At 46.7% G+C, this 17,934-nt stretch overlaps 1 protein-coding gene across 4 annotated transcripts in view; it reads right to left on the bottom strand.

Annotated features, from left to right (window-relative positions):
* ATAD2B (ATPase family AAA domain containing 2B) overlaps positions 1-17,934 on the bottom strand; it is a 204,523-nt gene that overhangs the window by 133,299 nt on the left and 53,290 nt on the right. For 2 of the 4 annotated variants that reach the window (XM_063915299.1, XM_063915300.1), the window contains exons 5-9: positions 15,788-15,923; positions 13,697-13,820; positions 12,206-12,325; positions 11,818-11,893; positions 3,758-3,859 (exon numbers count right to left, since the gene is read on the bottom strand). In XM_063915299.1, the coding sequence (XP_063771369.1) occupies positions 3,758-3,859; positions 11,818-11,893; positions 12,206-12,325; positions 13,697-13,820; positions 15,788-15,923 (558 nt within the window). The remainder of the gene's footprint in view (positions 1-3,757; positions 3,860-11,817; positions 11,894-12,205; positions 12,326-13,696; positions 13,821-15,787; positions 15,924-17,934) is intronic. The other 2 variants (XM_063915301.1, XM_063915303.1) reach the window with 1 other exon arrangement.

The following is a 17,934-nucleotide window of genomic DNA, read 5'->3' as shown; positions in this document are numbered from 1 at the left end:
CGGATAGATGGCATTCCCCGAATACTGCGGTGGTGGGTAGGGGTTCTACCAAGTTTGCGGATTTCTTGGATAGCTTGCAGTGGGTAGATGTGTGGAGGCTTCGCCACCCTACGGCCCGTCAGTTCTCCTGTTTCTCCAGCACATATGGCTCCTTTTCTAGAATCGACCTGATACTAGTGGCCCCCGCCCTCGTCCCCGTGGTCACCGACGTCCGCTATGAGGCCCGAGGGGTCTCTGACCACTCCCCTCTGTTGATGACTCTTGCTGTGGAAAGTCAGAGGGGACACTCTTATTGGAAGCTGCACCCTTCTTGGCTGACTCAGTTGGGTGACTGCAGTGACCTGGAGACTCAGTAGGGGGGTTACTTTAGCGACAATACGGGGTCTGCCCCGGGGACGATGGTTTGGGATTCATTTAAGGCGTTTTTGAGGGGTTCATATATTGGACGCATAGCAGCTCATAAAATATCCTCTAGGGAGAGGGAAAAGGCCCTTGAGAGTGACGCCAGAGATCTGGAATCCCAATATTTGCTGGATGGTACCCCCACGACGAAAGCACGCTGGCTGGTGGCTCAGTCAGCTTGGCTGGCCCACCTGTCTGATAAAAACTCACGATCCCTCCTCTTTAGGGCTACTAATATTTATATGCAGGCTGATAGGACAGGTGGCCTCCTGGCCCGTCTGATCACCCAAATGTCCGACAGTGATGGCTCCTTTGTTGACACCACGCCGGACATTGCGCACTTATTCCAATCTTATTACTCTGAGGTTTATAGCTCACAGTTGACATGCTCTACTCTAGATCTCTCATATTACCTGGGGGGTATTCCGCTGCCCGCACTCTCCTCTGAGGCCCGTGAGGTACTGGAGGCGCCTTTGACGCTCGAGGAGGTGGCTGCGGCCATTGGTATGTCCCCTAATGGCAAGGCTCCGGGGTGTGACGGAATTCCCTCCGAAGTATACAAAACTCATATTGATTTTTTCGGGCCCAGGCTCCATGCCTTATACTTAGATATATTTGGCAGTAACGAACTTCCCCCCTCTATGTCAGAGGCAGTTATAATAGTGATTCCAAAGCCCGGTAAAGACCCTAGGTTTCCAGACTCCTAATAGGCCGATATCTCTGATTCCCACCGATGCTAAGATCCTCGCAAAGATATTGGCAGTACGGCTTAACACAGTGATCACCTCCCTCATTCACCCGGACCAGACCTGCTTCATGCCAGGGAAGTCCACGTCTATTAACCTACGTAGATTGTATACCATATTACAACTCCCACATTACTTCCCTTCTGACTCGGCTGTGGTCTCGCTGGACGCGGCCAAAGCCTTTGACAGTATTGAATGGGCTTATTTATGGGAGGTGATGGCTTGTATGGGCTTTGGGCCCAACTTTATCAGATGGACTAAATTACTGTATCAACATCCGAGTGCCAGGATCTTGGTGAATGGCTATGTATCCCCCTCCTTTCAATTATCCCATGGTACTAGGCAGGGCTGCCCCCTATCCCCCACACTGTTTGCCTTGGCCATCGAGCCCTTGGCCTGTCTGGTAAGATCGCACCCAGATATTGTGGGAATCTGTATTGGCCCACGTGCGGATAGGATAGCTCTCTATGCCGACGACATGTTGTTGTTTTTGCAAGATTACACCAAGTCAATGCCCATTCTGCTGCATGTGATCGAGAGCTTTGGTGCTCACTCGGGTCTTCAAATCAACTGGTCTAAATCATACCCCCTCCTACTGTTCCCAAAATCTCCCTGCCATTATGTTGGACTATACAATTTAAATACCTCGGAATTCAAATAACTAACGACCCCTCTGATTTTATCCCTCTGAACCTGGACCCGACCATGCAGCAGGTCGTGTGCAAATCCAAAACTTGGTGTAAGCTTCCACTGACGGTGTCTGGCAGGGTTAATCTCATTAATATGATCATACTGCCCAAACTTTTATATATTATTCTCCAGTCCCCTGTATATATCTATCCATTATTCTTTAGGAAATTGAACAGTGTTTTATCCTCACTGATTTGGGCTAACAAACGACCCAGGATACAGTTAAATACTCTCACCAGGCAACGCTGCGATGGCGGCCTGGCTTTGCCTAACTTTCAGATGTATTACTACGCTGCTCAGGTGACTCATATTAGTGTATGGGCGCAGGATTCTGGCGTTGACTCTTTACATTGTGAGTTCATTCGCTGCTACTTTCCTCACCTCTCTCCTATGCAGGTGCTGCTGAGTGGGAGCATAGCTCGGTTTCTTCCCCCTATTATTTTCCAGGCCTTAAAGATATGGCGGGCCCTGAGGGTCCTCTTGGGGTACAACGGCCTGGACCCAGATACCCCCCTTTGGTACTCTGACTGGCTTCCTGAATTGCATGCGATTGAGGGACGGGAGGTATGGGCCCCTAGATCTGTGGTTTCTATTTCCCAACTTTACCTAGATAGTGTACTCAAATCCTTTCAGCAACTGAAAGATGAGTTTGATTTACCCAACTCCTACTTTTTCAGATACCTTCAACTTCGTCATGCCCTCCAGTCGCAATTTGCTGAGTCCCCCCCACGAATCCTCCCATTTCCGATCAAGACCTTTGTGACTACATTGGGTCGAGTTAGGATGGTCTCCCTTGCGTATGGATATCTTCTTACCAAACTCCATCCGGACCCTTTGACACGTCTCCGTGGAAAGTGGGAGGAGGATTTGGGTCTAATAACTGAGGAGGACTGGGCCCTTGCTCTGGAATATCCTGCTACAGTTACCAAGTCTCTCAGGTATCAACAAATTCAATTCTTCTTTCTACATAGAACATATATGACTCCAGTTAGACTGGCCACTTTTGGGACTGGCGGGTCTAGCCTCTGCCCTAAGTGCGGGGTGGACGTGGGAACATTTTGGCATCTAGTGTGGGACTGCCCGAGGCTGCGGGTGTTCTGGTCGGGGGTCGGGTCGATTCTGGAGAGTACAGGAGTGACTGGCGGCTTGCTTACCCCACAATTTTGTATTTTGGGGATGGGATGCTCTATTTCTGTGTCTGATCCGGTGGGTCTATATGCTCGCAATGTATGTGCCTTGGCTAAGGTTTGCACTGCAAGGCTCTGGATGGCCCCTAGTGGCCCTTTAGTTTCTGCGCTCAAGACCCTAGTTAACGATACAATATCCAAGGAAAGAGAGAGATATATATATATATATATATATATATATATATATATATATATATATATATATATATATATATATATATATATATATGAACTAATGTTTAATGATGTATGTTCAGATGTTTGGCTGCTGAGCTCTGCGCGTTCGCCTAAATACATGCACGACTGAAGAGGTCCTGAGTTAGGTGATTCCTCCTTACTGTGCTTTTTTCTATGTTTTTCTTTCTTTCCCTTTTCTTTTCTTGTACTCTTTTTTTGGGTTAGTTCAAGGGTGATAAACAAAAAGGTTAATGGGGATTTATATATTAGTTGCGGATCTTGCAAGTCCAAATATTGGAACAATTGTATATCTTTGCTCATTTCATCATGGACACAGCCTGTTACTCCACTGCTGTAAACTTATCTCATAGATGAAAATGTGATTTGTTTGATATATGTGATATGCCGTTGATATGCAATTTCTGTAACTTAATCTCCATTCTATTCAATAAAAATTACTTTATTAAAAAAAAAAAAAAAAAGTATAAGCACTGTGGGATAGTTTTTCCAGGTTACAGCCATTCAATCAGTCTCACTGCAGCGTATCACGAGTACCTGTTCCTCGCCTTAGCCATGCTCTTAGACTTTCTTCTTTCAAATCTTTCTTCATCGGAGGAGGATGTGGTGTCGCTGCTGTGGATCGCGTGCTTCTTCGGGCTGCACAAGACAAAATAAAAACAAAGTATTACACCATAGGGAAGAAGGGAGAGCTTTCTCTTACAGTATTGTACATCTGACCCATTCGTTAGTGTAAACTGCTGCACCAGAAAGCTACAAACAGAGGAAAAGCGGACTTGTCCCCTAGATATAAGCAGCCATACAACCAGCGCCCAGCTCTGGCAGACACTTAGAGGGTGTTAGGCAGTCAGTGTGTCCAGGTGGAAGGAGGAGAGGACTGCATTCTGAATGGAAGATGGAGGACCAGCTTACTAGAACCAACACCACAAGGAGGAGATCGGGAACATACAGAGATGATAGGGGTGGTGGGAAATGACTGGATGGGGCGTGAAGAGGAAGTTTACCAACGATGGGTTTGAGTAGACAAAGGAGTTGAATCGTGATTGTTTGCTTGAGAAATTGGTGGTGGGGGGGTTCAGAGTCTAGTCCAGATGGGGAACAGCCCGGATGAAGTCCTGCAGCCGGGAGTGTGAGGTGGTGAGGACTGCACTGCTCAGAGAGTGTTCTGAATGTAGTCAGATGCTATCCTCCCACAATGATAATGATAAATGACTACGTATCAAGAAAATGCATGGACTTTGCTTTTAACATAAAAATAAGATTTTAAACCTACCGGTAAATCTTTTTCTCGTAGTCCGTAGAGGATGCTGGGACTCCGTAAGGACCATGGGGATAGACGGGCTCCGCAGGAGATATGGGCACTTTAAGAAAGACTTTGGATCTGGGTGTGCACTGGCTCCTCCCTCTATGCCCCTCCTCCAGACCCCAGTTAGAGAAACTGTGCCCAGAGGAGACTGACAGTACGAGGAAAGGATTTTTGTGAATCCAAGGGCAAGATTCATACCAGCCACACCATATAACTTGTGATATACTAACCAGTTAACAGTATGAAAACAACATAGTATCAGTCCAATACCGATGAAAACTATAACATAACCCTTATGTAAGCAAAACTATATACAAGTCTTGCAGAAGAAGTCCGCACTTGGGACGGGCGCCCAGCATCCTCTACGGACTACGAGAAAAAGATTTACCGGTAGGTTTAAAATCTTATTTTCTCTAAAGTCCTAGAGGATGTTGGGACTCCGTAAGGACCATGGGGATTATACCAAAGCTCCCAAACGGGCGGGAGAGTGCGGATGACTCTGCAGCACCGATTGAGCAAACACGAGGTCTCCCTCAGCCAGGGTATCAAACTTATAGAACTTTGCAAAGGTGTTTGACCCCGACCAAGTAGCAGCTCGGCACAGCTGTAGTGCGAAGACCCCTCGGGCAGCCGCCCAAGACGAGCCCACCTTCCTAGTGGAATCGGCCTTAACAGAGTTTGGTAACAGCAATCCTGCCGTAGAATGCGCCTGCTGAATCGTGTTACAGATCCAGCGAGCAATAGTCTGCTTTGAAGCAGGGCCGCCGACCTTGTTGGCTGCATACAGGACAAACAGTGCTTCTGTTTATCTGATCCTAGCCGTTCTGGCCACGGAAATTTTCAAAGCCCTGACCACATCAAGGGACTCTGAATCCTCCAAGTCACGTGTAGCCACAGGCACGACCATAGGTTGGTTCATATGAAAGGATGAGACCACCTTAGGTAGGAATTGAGGACGGGTACACAATTCCGCTCTATCCATATGGAAAACCAGATAGGGGCTTTTATGTGATAAAGCCGCTAATTTCGAAACTCGCCTAGCCGAAGCCAAGGCTAACAACATGACCACCTTCCAAGTGAGATATTTCAACTCCACTGTTCTAAGTGATTCAAACCAATGTGACTTAAGGAAACTTAACACCACGTTAAGGTCCCAAGGCGCCACCGGAGGTACAAAAGGAGGCTGAATATGCAGTACTCCCTTCACAGAAGTCTGTACTTCAGGTAGAGAGGCCAATTCCTTTTGAAAGAAAATGGATAAGGCCGAAATCTGAACTTTAATGGAGCCTAATTTTAGGCCCAAATTCACTCCAGTTTGTAGGAAGTGAAGAAAACGGCCTAGATGGAATTCTTCCGTAGGAGCATTCCTGGCCTCACACCAAGAAACATATCACCATATTCGGTGATAATGTTTAGATGTCACGTCCTTGCTAGCCTTTATTAGCGTAGGAATGACCTCATCCGGAATACCTTTTTCCGCTAGGATCCGGCGTTCAACCGCCAAGCCGTCAAACGCAGCCGCGGTAAGTCTTGGAACAGACAGGGACCCTGTTGCAACAGGTCCTGTCTTAGAGGAAGAGGCCACGGATCTTCTGTGAGCATTTCCTGCAGATCCGGATACCAGGTCCTTCGTGGCCAATCCGGAACAATGAGTATTGTTCTCACTCCTCTTTTTCTTATTATTCGCAACACCTTGGGTATGAGAGGAAGAGGAGGAAATGCATAGACTGACCGGAACACCCACGGTGTCACTAGGGCGTCCACAGCTACCGCCCGAGGATCTCTTGACCTGGCGCAATACCTTTGTAGCTTTTTGTTGAGATGGGACGCCATCATGTCTATTTGGGGCAGTCCCCACCGACTTGCAATCTGTGCGAAGACTTCCTGATGAAGTCCCCACTCTCCCGGATGCAGGTCGTGTCTGCTGAGGAAGTCTGCTTCCCAGTTGTCCACTCCCGGAATGAACACTGCTGACAGTGCACTTACATGATTCTCCGCCCAGCGAAGAATTCTGGTGGCTTCCGCCATCACCACTCTACTCCTTGTGCCGCCCTGGCGGTTTACATGAGCTACTGCGGTGACGTTGTCTGATTGGATCAGAACTGGTTGGTCGCGAAGTAAGGTCTCCGCTTGACGTAGGGCGTTGTATATGGCCCTTAGTTCTAGGATGTTGATGTGAAGACAAGTCTCTTGACTTGACCAAAGGCCTTGGAAATTTCTTCCCTGTGTGACTGCTCCCCAACCTCGGAGGCTCGCGTCCGTGGTCACCAGGATCCAATCCGGAATGCCGAACCTGCGGCCCTCTAGAAGGTGAGCACTCTGCAGCCACCACAGGAGAGATACCTTGGCCCTGGGGGACAGGGTGATCCGCTGATGCATTTGCAGATGTGACCCGGACCATTTGTCCAATAGGTCCCATTGGAAAGTCCTTGCATGGAACCTGCCGAAGAAAATGGCTTCGTACGTCGCCACCATTTTTCCCAGGACTTGAGTGCAATGATGTACTGACACTTGTTTTGGCTTCAACAGGTTCTTGACTAGAGTCATGAGTTCCTGCGCTTTTTCTATCGGAAACCCTTTTCTGGTCTGTGTCCAGAATCATGCCCAAGAAGGGCAGACGAGTCGTAGGATTCAGCTGCGATTTTGGAATATTGAGAATCCAGCCGTGTCGCTGTAACACCTTCAGTGAAAGTGATACGCTGTTCAGCAACTTCTCCCGTGATCTCGCTTTTATGAGGAGATCGTCCAAGTACGGGATAATTGTGACACCCTGCTTGCGCAGGAGCACCATAATTTCGACCATTACCTTGGTGAAAATTCTCAGGGCCGTGGAAAGCCAAAACGGCAACGTCTGAAATTGGTAATGACAATCCTGTACCGCAAATCTCAGGTACGCCTGATGAGGAGGATATGTGTGAACATGCAGGCATGCATCCTTTATGTCCAGAGATACCATAAAATCCCCCCCTTCCAGGCTGGCGATGACCGCTCTGAGCGATTCCATTTTGAATTTGAACCGTTTTAAGTAAAGGTTCAAGGATTTTAAATGCAAAATGGGTCTGAACGAACAGTCCGGTTTAGGGACCACAAACAGAGTTGAGTAGTACCCCTTCCCTCTTTGAAGCAGGGGAACCTCGACCACCACTTGTTGAAGACACAATTTGTGAATCGCATGTAACACTATCTCCCTTTCCAGGGGAGAAGTCTGTAGCGCCGATTTGAAAAACCGGCGAGGAGGCACCTCTTCGAATTCCAGCTTGTATCCCTGGGAAACAATTTCTATTGCCCAGGGATCCACCTGTGAGTGAACCCAGATGTGGCTGAAAAGTCGAAGACGTGCCCCCACTGGAGCGGACTCCCTCAGGGGAGCCCCAGCGTCATGCGGTGGATTTTGCAGAGGCCGGGGAGGACTTCTGTTCCTAGGAACTAGCTGTGTTGTGCAGCTTTTTCCCTCTGCCCTTACCTCTGGCAAGAAAGGACGATCCACGTACTCTTTTGCTTTTATTTGAACGAAAAGACTGCATTTGATAATGAGGCGCTTTCTTAGATTGTGAGGGAATATAAGGCAACAAATTCGATTTACCTGCCGTAGCTGTGGAGACGAGGTCAGAGAGGCCCTCTCCAAACAATTCCTCACCCTTGTAAGGCAAAAACTCCATATGCCTCTCAGTCGGCATCACCTGACCATTGTCGGGTCCATAAGACTCGCCTACCAGAAATAGACATAGCGTTTATTCTGGAACCCAGTAAACTAATGTTTCTTTGAGCATCCCTCATATACAAAACAGCATCTTTTATATGCCCTAGGGTCATTAAAATGGTATCCTTATCAAGGGTCTCAATATCCACTGATAAGGAACCTGTCCATGCTGCTACAGCACTACAAACCCAGGCCGACGCAATTGCCGGTCTGAGTAACGTACCAGAATGTGTGTAAATGGACTTCAAGGTAACCTCCTGCTTGCGGTCAGCAGGATCCTTGAGGGTAGCCGTATCTTGGGATGGGAGCGCTATCTTTTTTGATAAGCGTGTCAAAGCCTTGTCTACCCTAGGGGAGGATTCCCACCGTATTCTGTCCTTTGGCGGGAAAGGATACGCTATAAGAATCCTTTTGGGAATCTGCAGTTTTTTGTCTGGAGTTTCCCACGCTTTTTCGCATAATTCGTTCAGCTCATGTGAGGAGGGAAAGGTGACCTCAGGTTTCTTTCCCTTATACACGTGTACCCTCGTGTCAGGGACAGGGGGTTCCTCTGTGGTATGCAAAACATCTTTTATTGCAATAATCATATATCGAATACATTTAGCCACTTTTGGCTGTAATTTTGCATAATCGTAGTAGACACTGGAGTCTGAATCCGTGTCAGTATCTGTGTCAACTATTTGGGATAGTGGGCGCTTCTGAGACCCCGAAGGTCCCGGCGACATTGGGACAGACATGGGTTGACTCCCTGACTGTACCCTAGCTTCAGCTTTGTCTAATCTTTTGTGCAATAAATTAACATTAGCACTTAAAACATTCCACATATCCATCCAGTCAGGTGTCGGCGCTGCCGACGGAGACCTTACATTCATACACTCCCCCCTCCTCCTTAGGTGAGCCTTCAACCTCAGACATGTCGACACACGCGTACCGACACCATACTCACACAGGGAAGCTCTTTTCTGAAGACAGGTTCCCCACCAGGCCCTTTGGAGAGACAGAGAGAGAGAGTATGCCAGCACACACCCCAGCGCTATATGACCCAGGAAAAAAAAACAGAATGTTTTACCCAGTAGCGCTTTTCAAGTATGTATATGCGCCAATTATGTGCCCCCCCTCTACTTTAAAACCCTCTTTCACCGTGGTATCAAGCAGGGGAGAGTCCGGGGAGCTTCCTCTCAGCGGTGCTGTGGAGAAAAATGGCGCTGGTGAGTGCTGAGGGAGAAGCCCCGCCCCCTCGGCGGCGGGCTTCTGTCCCGCTCAAAATTCTTAAAAACATGGCGGGGGCTCTTTATATACATGTACATTTGCCACAGGAGAGGTTTATATTGCTGCCCAGGGCGCCCCCCCTGCACCCTTACAGTGACCGAGGTGTGCGAGGTAAATGGGAGCAAGGGCGCACAGCTTCACTGCTGTGCATTACCTCTATGAAGATCAAGCTATCTTCTGCCGCCTCTGAAGTCTTTTCCTCTCATACTCACCCGGCTTCTATCTTCCGGCTCTGCAAGGAGGGCGGCGGCGCGGCTCTGGGACGGACGGCGAGGGTGAGACCTGCGTACCGATCCCTCTGGAGCTAATGGTGTCCAGTAGCCTAAGAAACAGAGCCCTGAAACTCAGAGAAGTGGGTCTGTTTCTCTCTCCTCAGTCCCTCGATGCAGGGAGTCTGTTGCCAGCAGGCTCCCTGAACATAAAAAACCTAACTAAAATACTTTCTTTACAGGAAATTCAGGAGAGCTCCCTGAAATGCACCCAGTCTCCACTGGGCACAGTATCAAACTGAGGTCTGGAGGAGGGGCATAGAGGGAGGAGCCAGTGCACACCCAGATCCAAAGTCTCTCTTAAAGTGCCCATGTCTCCTGCGGAGCCCGTCTATCCCCATGGTCCTTACGGAGTCTCAGCATCCTCTAGGACATTAGAGAAAGTATATTTATCATTTTGTCGTCAACTCCAAACAGTAAAAAATAAAAAAAAATAAAAAATATTCTTCCCGTACATTGTTAGATGCACTCCTAAGGTTTGCACCATCTCTGCTTTTCACCTTATCTGAAGCTGCATAAGGGTAAGGAGTAGGCACTTTGGTGTTCTCTCTTTGTCCAGGGCAGTGTTTCTTGGTGTTTTGCAAATGTGCAGTAGGAAAAATCACAGTGAAAATGGCCGCTGCACCATTTTTACAGAGGCCAGCGCATGCGCACTAGATTCTGGCACAGCGCTAGGGTCTCCTCCTAGTGGGTACAGATAGAAACTGCACACAGGCGCCCTCCTCTCTTAATACGCCCCTGCCACCACAGTGATAACTTCTCCAGAAAAGAACCCGAGGATCTAACCCAGCTCTTTCTGTGGCCTTAACTACAATACAAATAGTAAAGCCTGAGAACAAGATAATGGCAAGCTTTAGGAAAGAGCAGAATTACAGTCATCACAAATGCTTATTAGACTAGTCTCGTGCAAAGCCTTGCAGTGAAATTAGGAAATTGTGGGGATACTGGGGCAGATGTATTAACCTGGAGAAGGCATAAGGAAGTGATAAACCAGTGATATGTGCAAGGTGATAAAGGAAGCAGCCAATCAGATCCTAACTGTTCATTTACATATTTGAGCCGATTGGCTGGTTCCTTTATCACCTTGCACATATCACTGGTTTATCACTTCCTTATGCCTTCTCCAGGTTTATACATCTGCCCCTCTATTCTTTATTTGGCAAATCTACAGTACAAGCATTTAATAAGTAATGGTTCTCAAGCACAGAAGTAAAATAGCACCAAACATCTCATAAGGGTTAGAGCAATTTGTAGACAAATTGATCTTCAGAATGATGACTGGCAGATATGTTGCCACCTAGAGCCGCTAAATGTTAATGCAATTGCATAACTGTCATGTGCAGCTCAGTACAGACTTGTGCAGGGAGATTGTTTCATGCAAGGGCACGTTCAATGGGAATCTTTCCGACCTGATTGCACGCTATTTATTGCAGCGCTGCGATACGGTCAAAACTCTGCAAAACTGCGCATGCACCGCAATGCACAGGCGCGTCGTACGGGTACAAAGCGGATCGGTGCTGGGCGATGGATTTAAACGAAGAATCCATTCGCACAGCCGATCGCAAGAACATTGACAGGAAGGTGGTGTTTATGGGCGTCAACTGACCGTTTTCAGGGAGTGGTTGGAAAAACGCAGGTGTGTCCAAGCGTTTGTAGGGCGAGTGTCTGACTTCAATTCTGGGACCGGACAGGCTGAAGTGATCGCAGCGGCTGAGTAAGTTCAGACCTACTCAAACTGCACAAAACTTTTTTGTACCGCTCGGCTGCACAAGCGTTCGCACACTTGCAAAGCGAAAATACACTTCTCCATAGGCGGCGACTATCTGATCGCAGCGCTGCAAAAAATAGCTAGCGAACAATCAACTCGGAATGATCCCCAATGCCTCAAAGGTCAGACATCTAACCTGTTTAATATAAGGATGACCATTCATCACCAAGATCGAATCGGCAATGCCATATAGATTTTGTCCTATATAAACTGTGCTTATGTCATTTTATGAAGACTGCGAGGTCAGACACGTGGTTTGTGATTTTGCGGAAAGGGTGTACATACCGGATATGGCTTCTTCTTGCAGGAGATCGGTGGGTATCAAACAAAGTGCTTTGTCTCTTCTTTTGATGTGCTGGTTCTAAAAACACAATTCAAAATAAAAATAAATGTATGATACCCATGTATACGAGTGCAGCTCAGAGCCATACACATGACACTAAGATACTGCTAACACACTAACAGACGAAACCACAGCTTTTATATTTAGAAAAGAACATTTGCTTTCTGCCGCCGTGGTCTGTAGGTTACGTCAAACTCTCTAATTTATAGTTCAGGCTGATTATTCATTCACCCTAGCTTTCCCTGTATCTATAACTTGTGCAGCCTAAGCATCATGTTGGCAGTGCTCTGAAGCTTCTACATTTCACTAGGTACGAAATACATTACCTACCAATAGGGGGCGCTTGATACCTCTCCACAGTTTTCCTTTGCCTTAAGTTATACGGCCGATCATTTTCTTCTCCTTCTACCTCTGCTTCTTCATCCCCATCTTCTCCTTCTTCCGGGGATTCTGCAGACACAAAGCAGCATTAGAGAGTTGCTCAGTAGCCTAAAAACCTCAGAGGGCTCCGCTACTCGGAGTGGTAGCTGGATTATACAGTATCATCATCGCATGCTGGAGAAAATAATTACAGACAGTAGCAGCTAATAAATCTGTACTAAAACGGAACAGATTTCAAGAAAAACCCACCAAATCACAGCACGGACGTTAGCCGCCACATTGTGCCACTTTTGTTAGAACGTTTCATATTTATCACTACCCAAGCAATTCATCTTTATCACTCTTAATAGTGAAGCAAATATATTTTTTTAAATACAGCCCTTACCACGCAACAGTGTGGGCATAAGCTTAAGTTACGGCACACATGTCCATAAGGATTCTACATCACTTCCTGTTAGGGATCTAGGTTACCTGCAGCGTTCGGAAGATTAGGCCATGGTAAAGAACAGGTAGCACATGATTGGGTGCCACTGCGGGGTGCTAGAGGTAGTGCGACAGTGATGGCCAATACTGTATAAGATAAGGTGGTAACATGGTATTACCACTTCCTTGGACGCTTACACAATCCCTTCCCCACACCAGGTGGTCAGTGGGGGCTTTTCACAGCACAGCAGGTAACACTACGTGGAAACCACATGGAGGGTTTAGACACAATGCAGAAAGTCTAGTAGGACTGCTAGAGACATAGAATTAGGAGAGCGCTTGCATCACTGCTTGCTGTTGTATAGCTGTAGTAGAGATACAGATTCCCAACTGTGAGCAGGGTTCCCTTACCCACGGCAAGTACCGAGACGCAGTTTCCTTGGCTTAAGTGGTTTAACTCCCAGAACAGGAACTTTAACATTCTAGTGCAAGGGGAAAGGGAAAACTCCCCACCCATTAGAGTGTAACAGAGAACATTTAGTGTTCCCAAGCCTGCCCACACAGAACTCCATGTGGATCTGCAAATCAGCAACAAACTATGGGGGGAATTTAATTATTATTTTCACAGCTGCCACTAGATGGTGCCCAACTGCAGAAATTCAATTGTTTTGCCGTTCGGGCGCCCATTAGCCACAGAAGACACTTTCTCGCAGCCTCCTGAGGTGCGAGGAAAAAGGTGTGCAAACTCGGCATTTGGGCATTGAAACAGTAGTTTGGACGCCAAAAGCAGGACTTTAAATTGGTTTAGTCATTTTACGTGGCTAAACCCTGTCTGATTGGGCACGACATGCGCAATATGCATGTGCGACCAAACAATTAACAATTGAATTGTGCCAATTGTTCTGGCGCCTAATCAGTCCTGTTTAATTGGGAAAATTAAACACTCAAAACAACTGAATTTCCCCCTATATGCCTAAAGGTTTCCCGACTGACATTAATGTATAATATGACAGTGACCTTCTGAAACCTCTTCCTCCTCTTCTCCTTCCGAGGACTCTTCATGCCGAGTTTTGATTGGATAGCTATTCCTTCGTAGGCTTTTCCTCCGCCTCTTTACACGGGAATACATATCCATGTTTTCCTGCAAACCATGAAAACGGTTCAAGCATTAATTAAACATTAGACTGCAGCATATCTGCTTGTGTAACTCAAGTTTATTACATTGGTGTCCCTCTCTAATAGAGCAGAATATGGACAATGAAAGTGCCCCAATTCAAAAGTGCAATGTCTCACTCACAATGCTGCTCAGAAGAGAATGGAGGGGCAATCGCTTACCCCTAATAGAAACAGTAGTACAAAGGAACTTCAAGCGCAAAGTGAATGAAGATTAACACATTTTTTTTTACATTTCTTATTATATTGATATAAAATCGTATAATTCTTTGACTCGTCTGTCAGGCACCAGAAACATCACATTAAAATACAGACTAAATGAGTTATCTGTACTTCCAAAATATTGTAGATAATATCACACTTTACTAGTGATGATACATTAGTATTTAGCTCCAATTTTGTAACCATTGTATCAATACAGTCCCTTTAGTGTGGCCACACAAAAATTCATAAAAAACTCACAAATTATAGCAATCATTTTTTAAAGAAACTAAAAATACTTGTTAATCTTCATTCAGTTTGCGCTTGAAGTTCCTTTGTACTGCCCTTTGTAATAGAGCCGTGATTTCAAATAACTTCCTTGGCCTCATCTTGGCATAATTTTTACCCCTTTGAATTAACTAGCCTTTTACTAGAGTAAACACAACAAACCGCACAAAGCACAGCTGGGGCGATACAATCTCACTTTTGGATGCTGCGTGTTCTATTTCACTACAAGTGGATGCAAACAGGTGACGGGAATATCCCCAAGTGCCTGTAATACTGTATGGCAAGTGGCAATATTGGGTAATGGAGCCCATACATCAGGCATAAATCGGGGCAATTCCCGTTCCGTCGATGCCTTGGTCGGGGAAATTCAACATGCTGCAAATCCTCGATTTGCTGATCCAGACCAAAAAAAAATGATTGGGATCGGCAAGTCAGAAATTTTTAGTAAGAGATTTTTTTCCCCCAATCCGTATTGTCGATCAATGGGCGCAGATTTAATTTGTCAATCAGCAGCCATCTTTGATCGGCTGTCAGGTTGGCAGCGCAGGGAATCGGGGACATAGATATATGGTCTGCTTAGTGGAATTTAAAACCTGTTACTATTATTTGTTCACTTGCATGTTTCAGGAGGGAAATACTTTACACATCAATCTGCTCCAGCTTAGGCCCTCAATCCGAGTTGATCGCACGTAGCAACTTTTTGCTGCTCGTGCGATCAACTTGACGCCGCCTGTTGGAGAGGGGGGTCTATTTTAGCATAGCAGGGCTGCCATCGCTTGTGCGGCCCTGCTATGCTAAAAAAAAAAAAAAAAGTTTCCTGCAAAACAAGACCAGGGTAAGAGTTACTTACTCTGTGCGACGGATCCAGCGACGAAGGTCCCGGGATTGACGTCAGACATCCACCCTCCAAACGCCTGGATCTGCCTGCATTCGCCTCACCACTCCTGGAAAACGGTCAGTTGCCGCCCCGGAAAGCCTCCCACCTGTTAGTCTTCATGCGATCGCCACTGCGATCACTTTCTGCGCTGGCGGCGTCACTGCCCAGCGATGGAAACGACGCGCGTGCGCATTGCAGGCACCGCGCAGCACAGACCAGTTCGCACCGCAGCGAAGAACTATATGTATTATCTCCCAGCCAATCTCTGTGCAGCAATGTGTGTCCAGCTTTATGTGGAGGACAAGGTGAAGAAGCGGGAAGGGCAGGGAGGGGGGTTATTAAGTAGTGGAGCAGAAGGTGAAGGTAGTTTTGTTTGCACTCAGAGAGAACAGCGGGACATTTATCTCATTGTGGTCAGATGTCTGCTTTCACCTCTCCTGCTACCCATTACACACCCTTCCTATATTAATTAATTATGTAATACTGCGGCTCCTGTGAAAAATGGAGGGCCCTGCCATTTTTGATACCTCTTCAAAGTACATTACATTGGTTTTCTAGCAGAACCTCACTTTTACGTCCAGTTGTTCTATTTGAAGACTCACAAATTCGGTGTCTGTCCACATACGCAGCCGCTCCACCTCCTTGGACTTACTGCTCCTCCGTATGTTTATGTTGTCCATTTCCTGGAGCACAGCTTCAGCAGTGCTGAAATCAGAGCAGAGCAGCGTCAGCAGAGGAACATACATAAACAGGTGCAATGTCTATCAGTGGCACTACACTAAAACTAGTAATCTTGCAACATCATTGCAATCCATTCCCAGATCAGAGATCAGCAACAAGCATGCGCAATCTGACAAAACAACTCTAAGGGCTACCATTATACTAAAGAAAGAGGAGTCAGAACATGGAGGGAAAATGTGTCAAAGGTAAATGATATCTACATTCATATATTATACCAGACTCTAATACTGCCAGACTGACAATACGCGTGCTGGAAAGCGCTGCCAGAGGAATTTTATTCTTGCAGAGGTTTCACAAGTCCAGAAATCATAGCAGTGATCTCTATTCCACACCGACAGTAAGCATCCGGGGAAATGTGTATTGATAGACCATAAGTGGAGTAAGACAGTGGTTTCTGTGGCAATGAGATGGGACACTATCCAATTCATCTATTCTGCTTCAAAACTTGACCTGTACCGAGGGGCGTGGCCTGGCAGGCAAGCTAGAAAGACGTGCCTGTGACTAGCTCCTGGTACCTGGGCTGAAAATATACGATATAGCCCTCTCTCTGGCCTATATCCCGGCCCATTTGGCCTCTGTCTGCACTAGTAATTCCCCCTGCATCCGACGTGACGGGTCCCGGAGCCGGGGGAGGCCTCCTGCCTCCTTGCGGGTTGGGGCCTAGGTGTCGGGCGAAAGCCGGGGGCTGGATTTATGTGGGGACCCCGATCGTGGCGGACAAGTGCTACATGACCTGGCTGTACGGCCCGCGACTCACCGTGACATGCTCCCCGCATTGCTATCCCGTCAGCGGGCTCCATATACGCCGGGAGGCGCTCCGTGCCCACCCAGCGAGGTGAGAAACCCGGCGCGGCTGCCTGCACGGAGCTCTGGGGTTGCCGGGACGACCGCCGTGATCTGCCGTAGGCCGGCCCCTCCACCGAGTGACTGACGTCGGGAGCGGCTCTCCCCTGTCGCACTGGAGCCGCCTGCCCTCCATACCTTCGGAACCCGCGGAGTCCCTCGCGGCGGCCTGCGGAGGATCACTTGGCTGCTGGCGGCCATTTTAGTTCCAGGACTCGGGACGCAGGTGTAGCCCTCGGCGGCTGGAGGTGAGGCTGGGGGACCCTGTGTGTCGGCTGGACCGCAGCTGGAAGGCCCTCTCTGTTGGACCCTGTATATTGCCCCAAATATAAATACATACATATATATATATATATATATATATATATATATATATATATATATATATATATACATACACATACATATTATATATACATACATACATATATATATATATATATATATATATATATACACACATATACATATATATACATATTATATATATATATATATATATATATATATATATATATATATACACACACACACACATATACATATATATATATATATATATATATATATATATATATATATATATATATATATATATACACACACACACACACATATATATATATATATATATATATATACACACATACATACATATACATACATATACACCCTGTTGGAGCTGTGCGGGGAGATAGTGTTTTTCGGAGTTCCCTCGCCCAGACACTTTCACTACCCCCCACCACTTGATCACTAGGGGAGACCAGTTCACCAAGGACTGCAGTAAATAAGTCCAGGGGGGACCCCTTGGACCTGTTCTTTATACATTGCAAAGGTCTCCGCCACAAATATTTTTTGCTTTGTTTCACCTATGATATATGAGGCTGGAGCTCTATCTACTGGCAGCCCTAATATTTGATCTCGGTTACAAGTCAGGTCCTCTTTCTCTCATAATGTGATTCCTTGGAACCTGCCCTGAGTCTTGGGATCGCCTATGTCATAATATTGAAGCTGTCCTATCCCCACTACCGGGACTTTTCAAACATACTGATGCAGTGATTCTCTCTTACCGCTCTATACGCACACATGTTCACCATGACTAGAGGTAATAAAAAGCAACAGGGTGCAGCTG

Source organism: Pseudophryne corroboree, chromosome 4, assembly GCF_028390025.1.
Source record: "Pseudophryne corroboree isolate aPseCor3 chromosome 4, aPseCor3.hap2, whole genome shotgun sequence".
Taxonomy (NCBI): domain Eukaryota; kingdom Metazoa; phylum Chordata; class Amphibia; order Anura; family Myobatrachidae; genus Pseudophryne; species Pseudophryne corroboree.
This window is presented reverse-complemented; position numbering and strand designations above follow the sequence as displayed.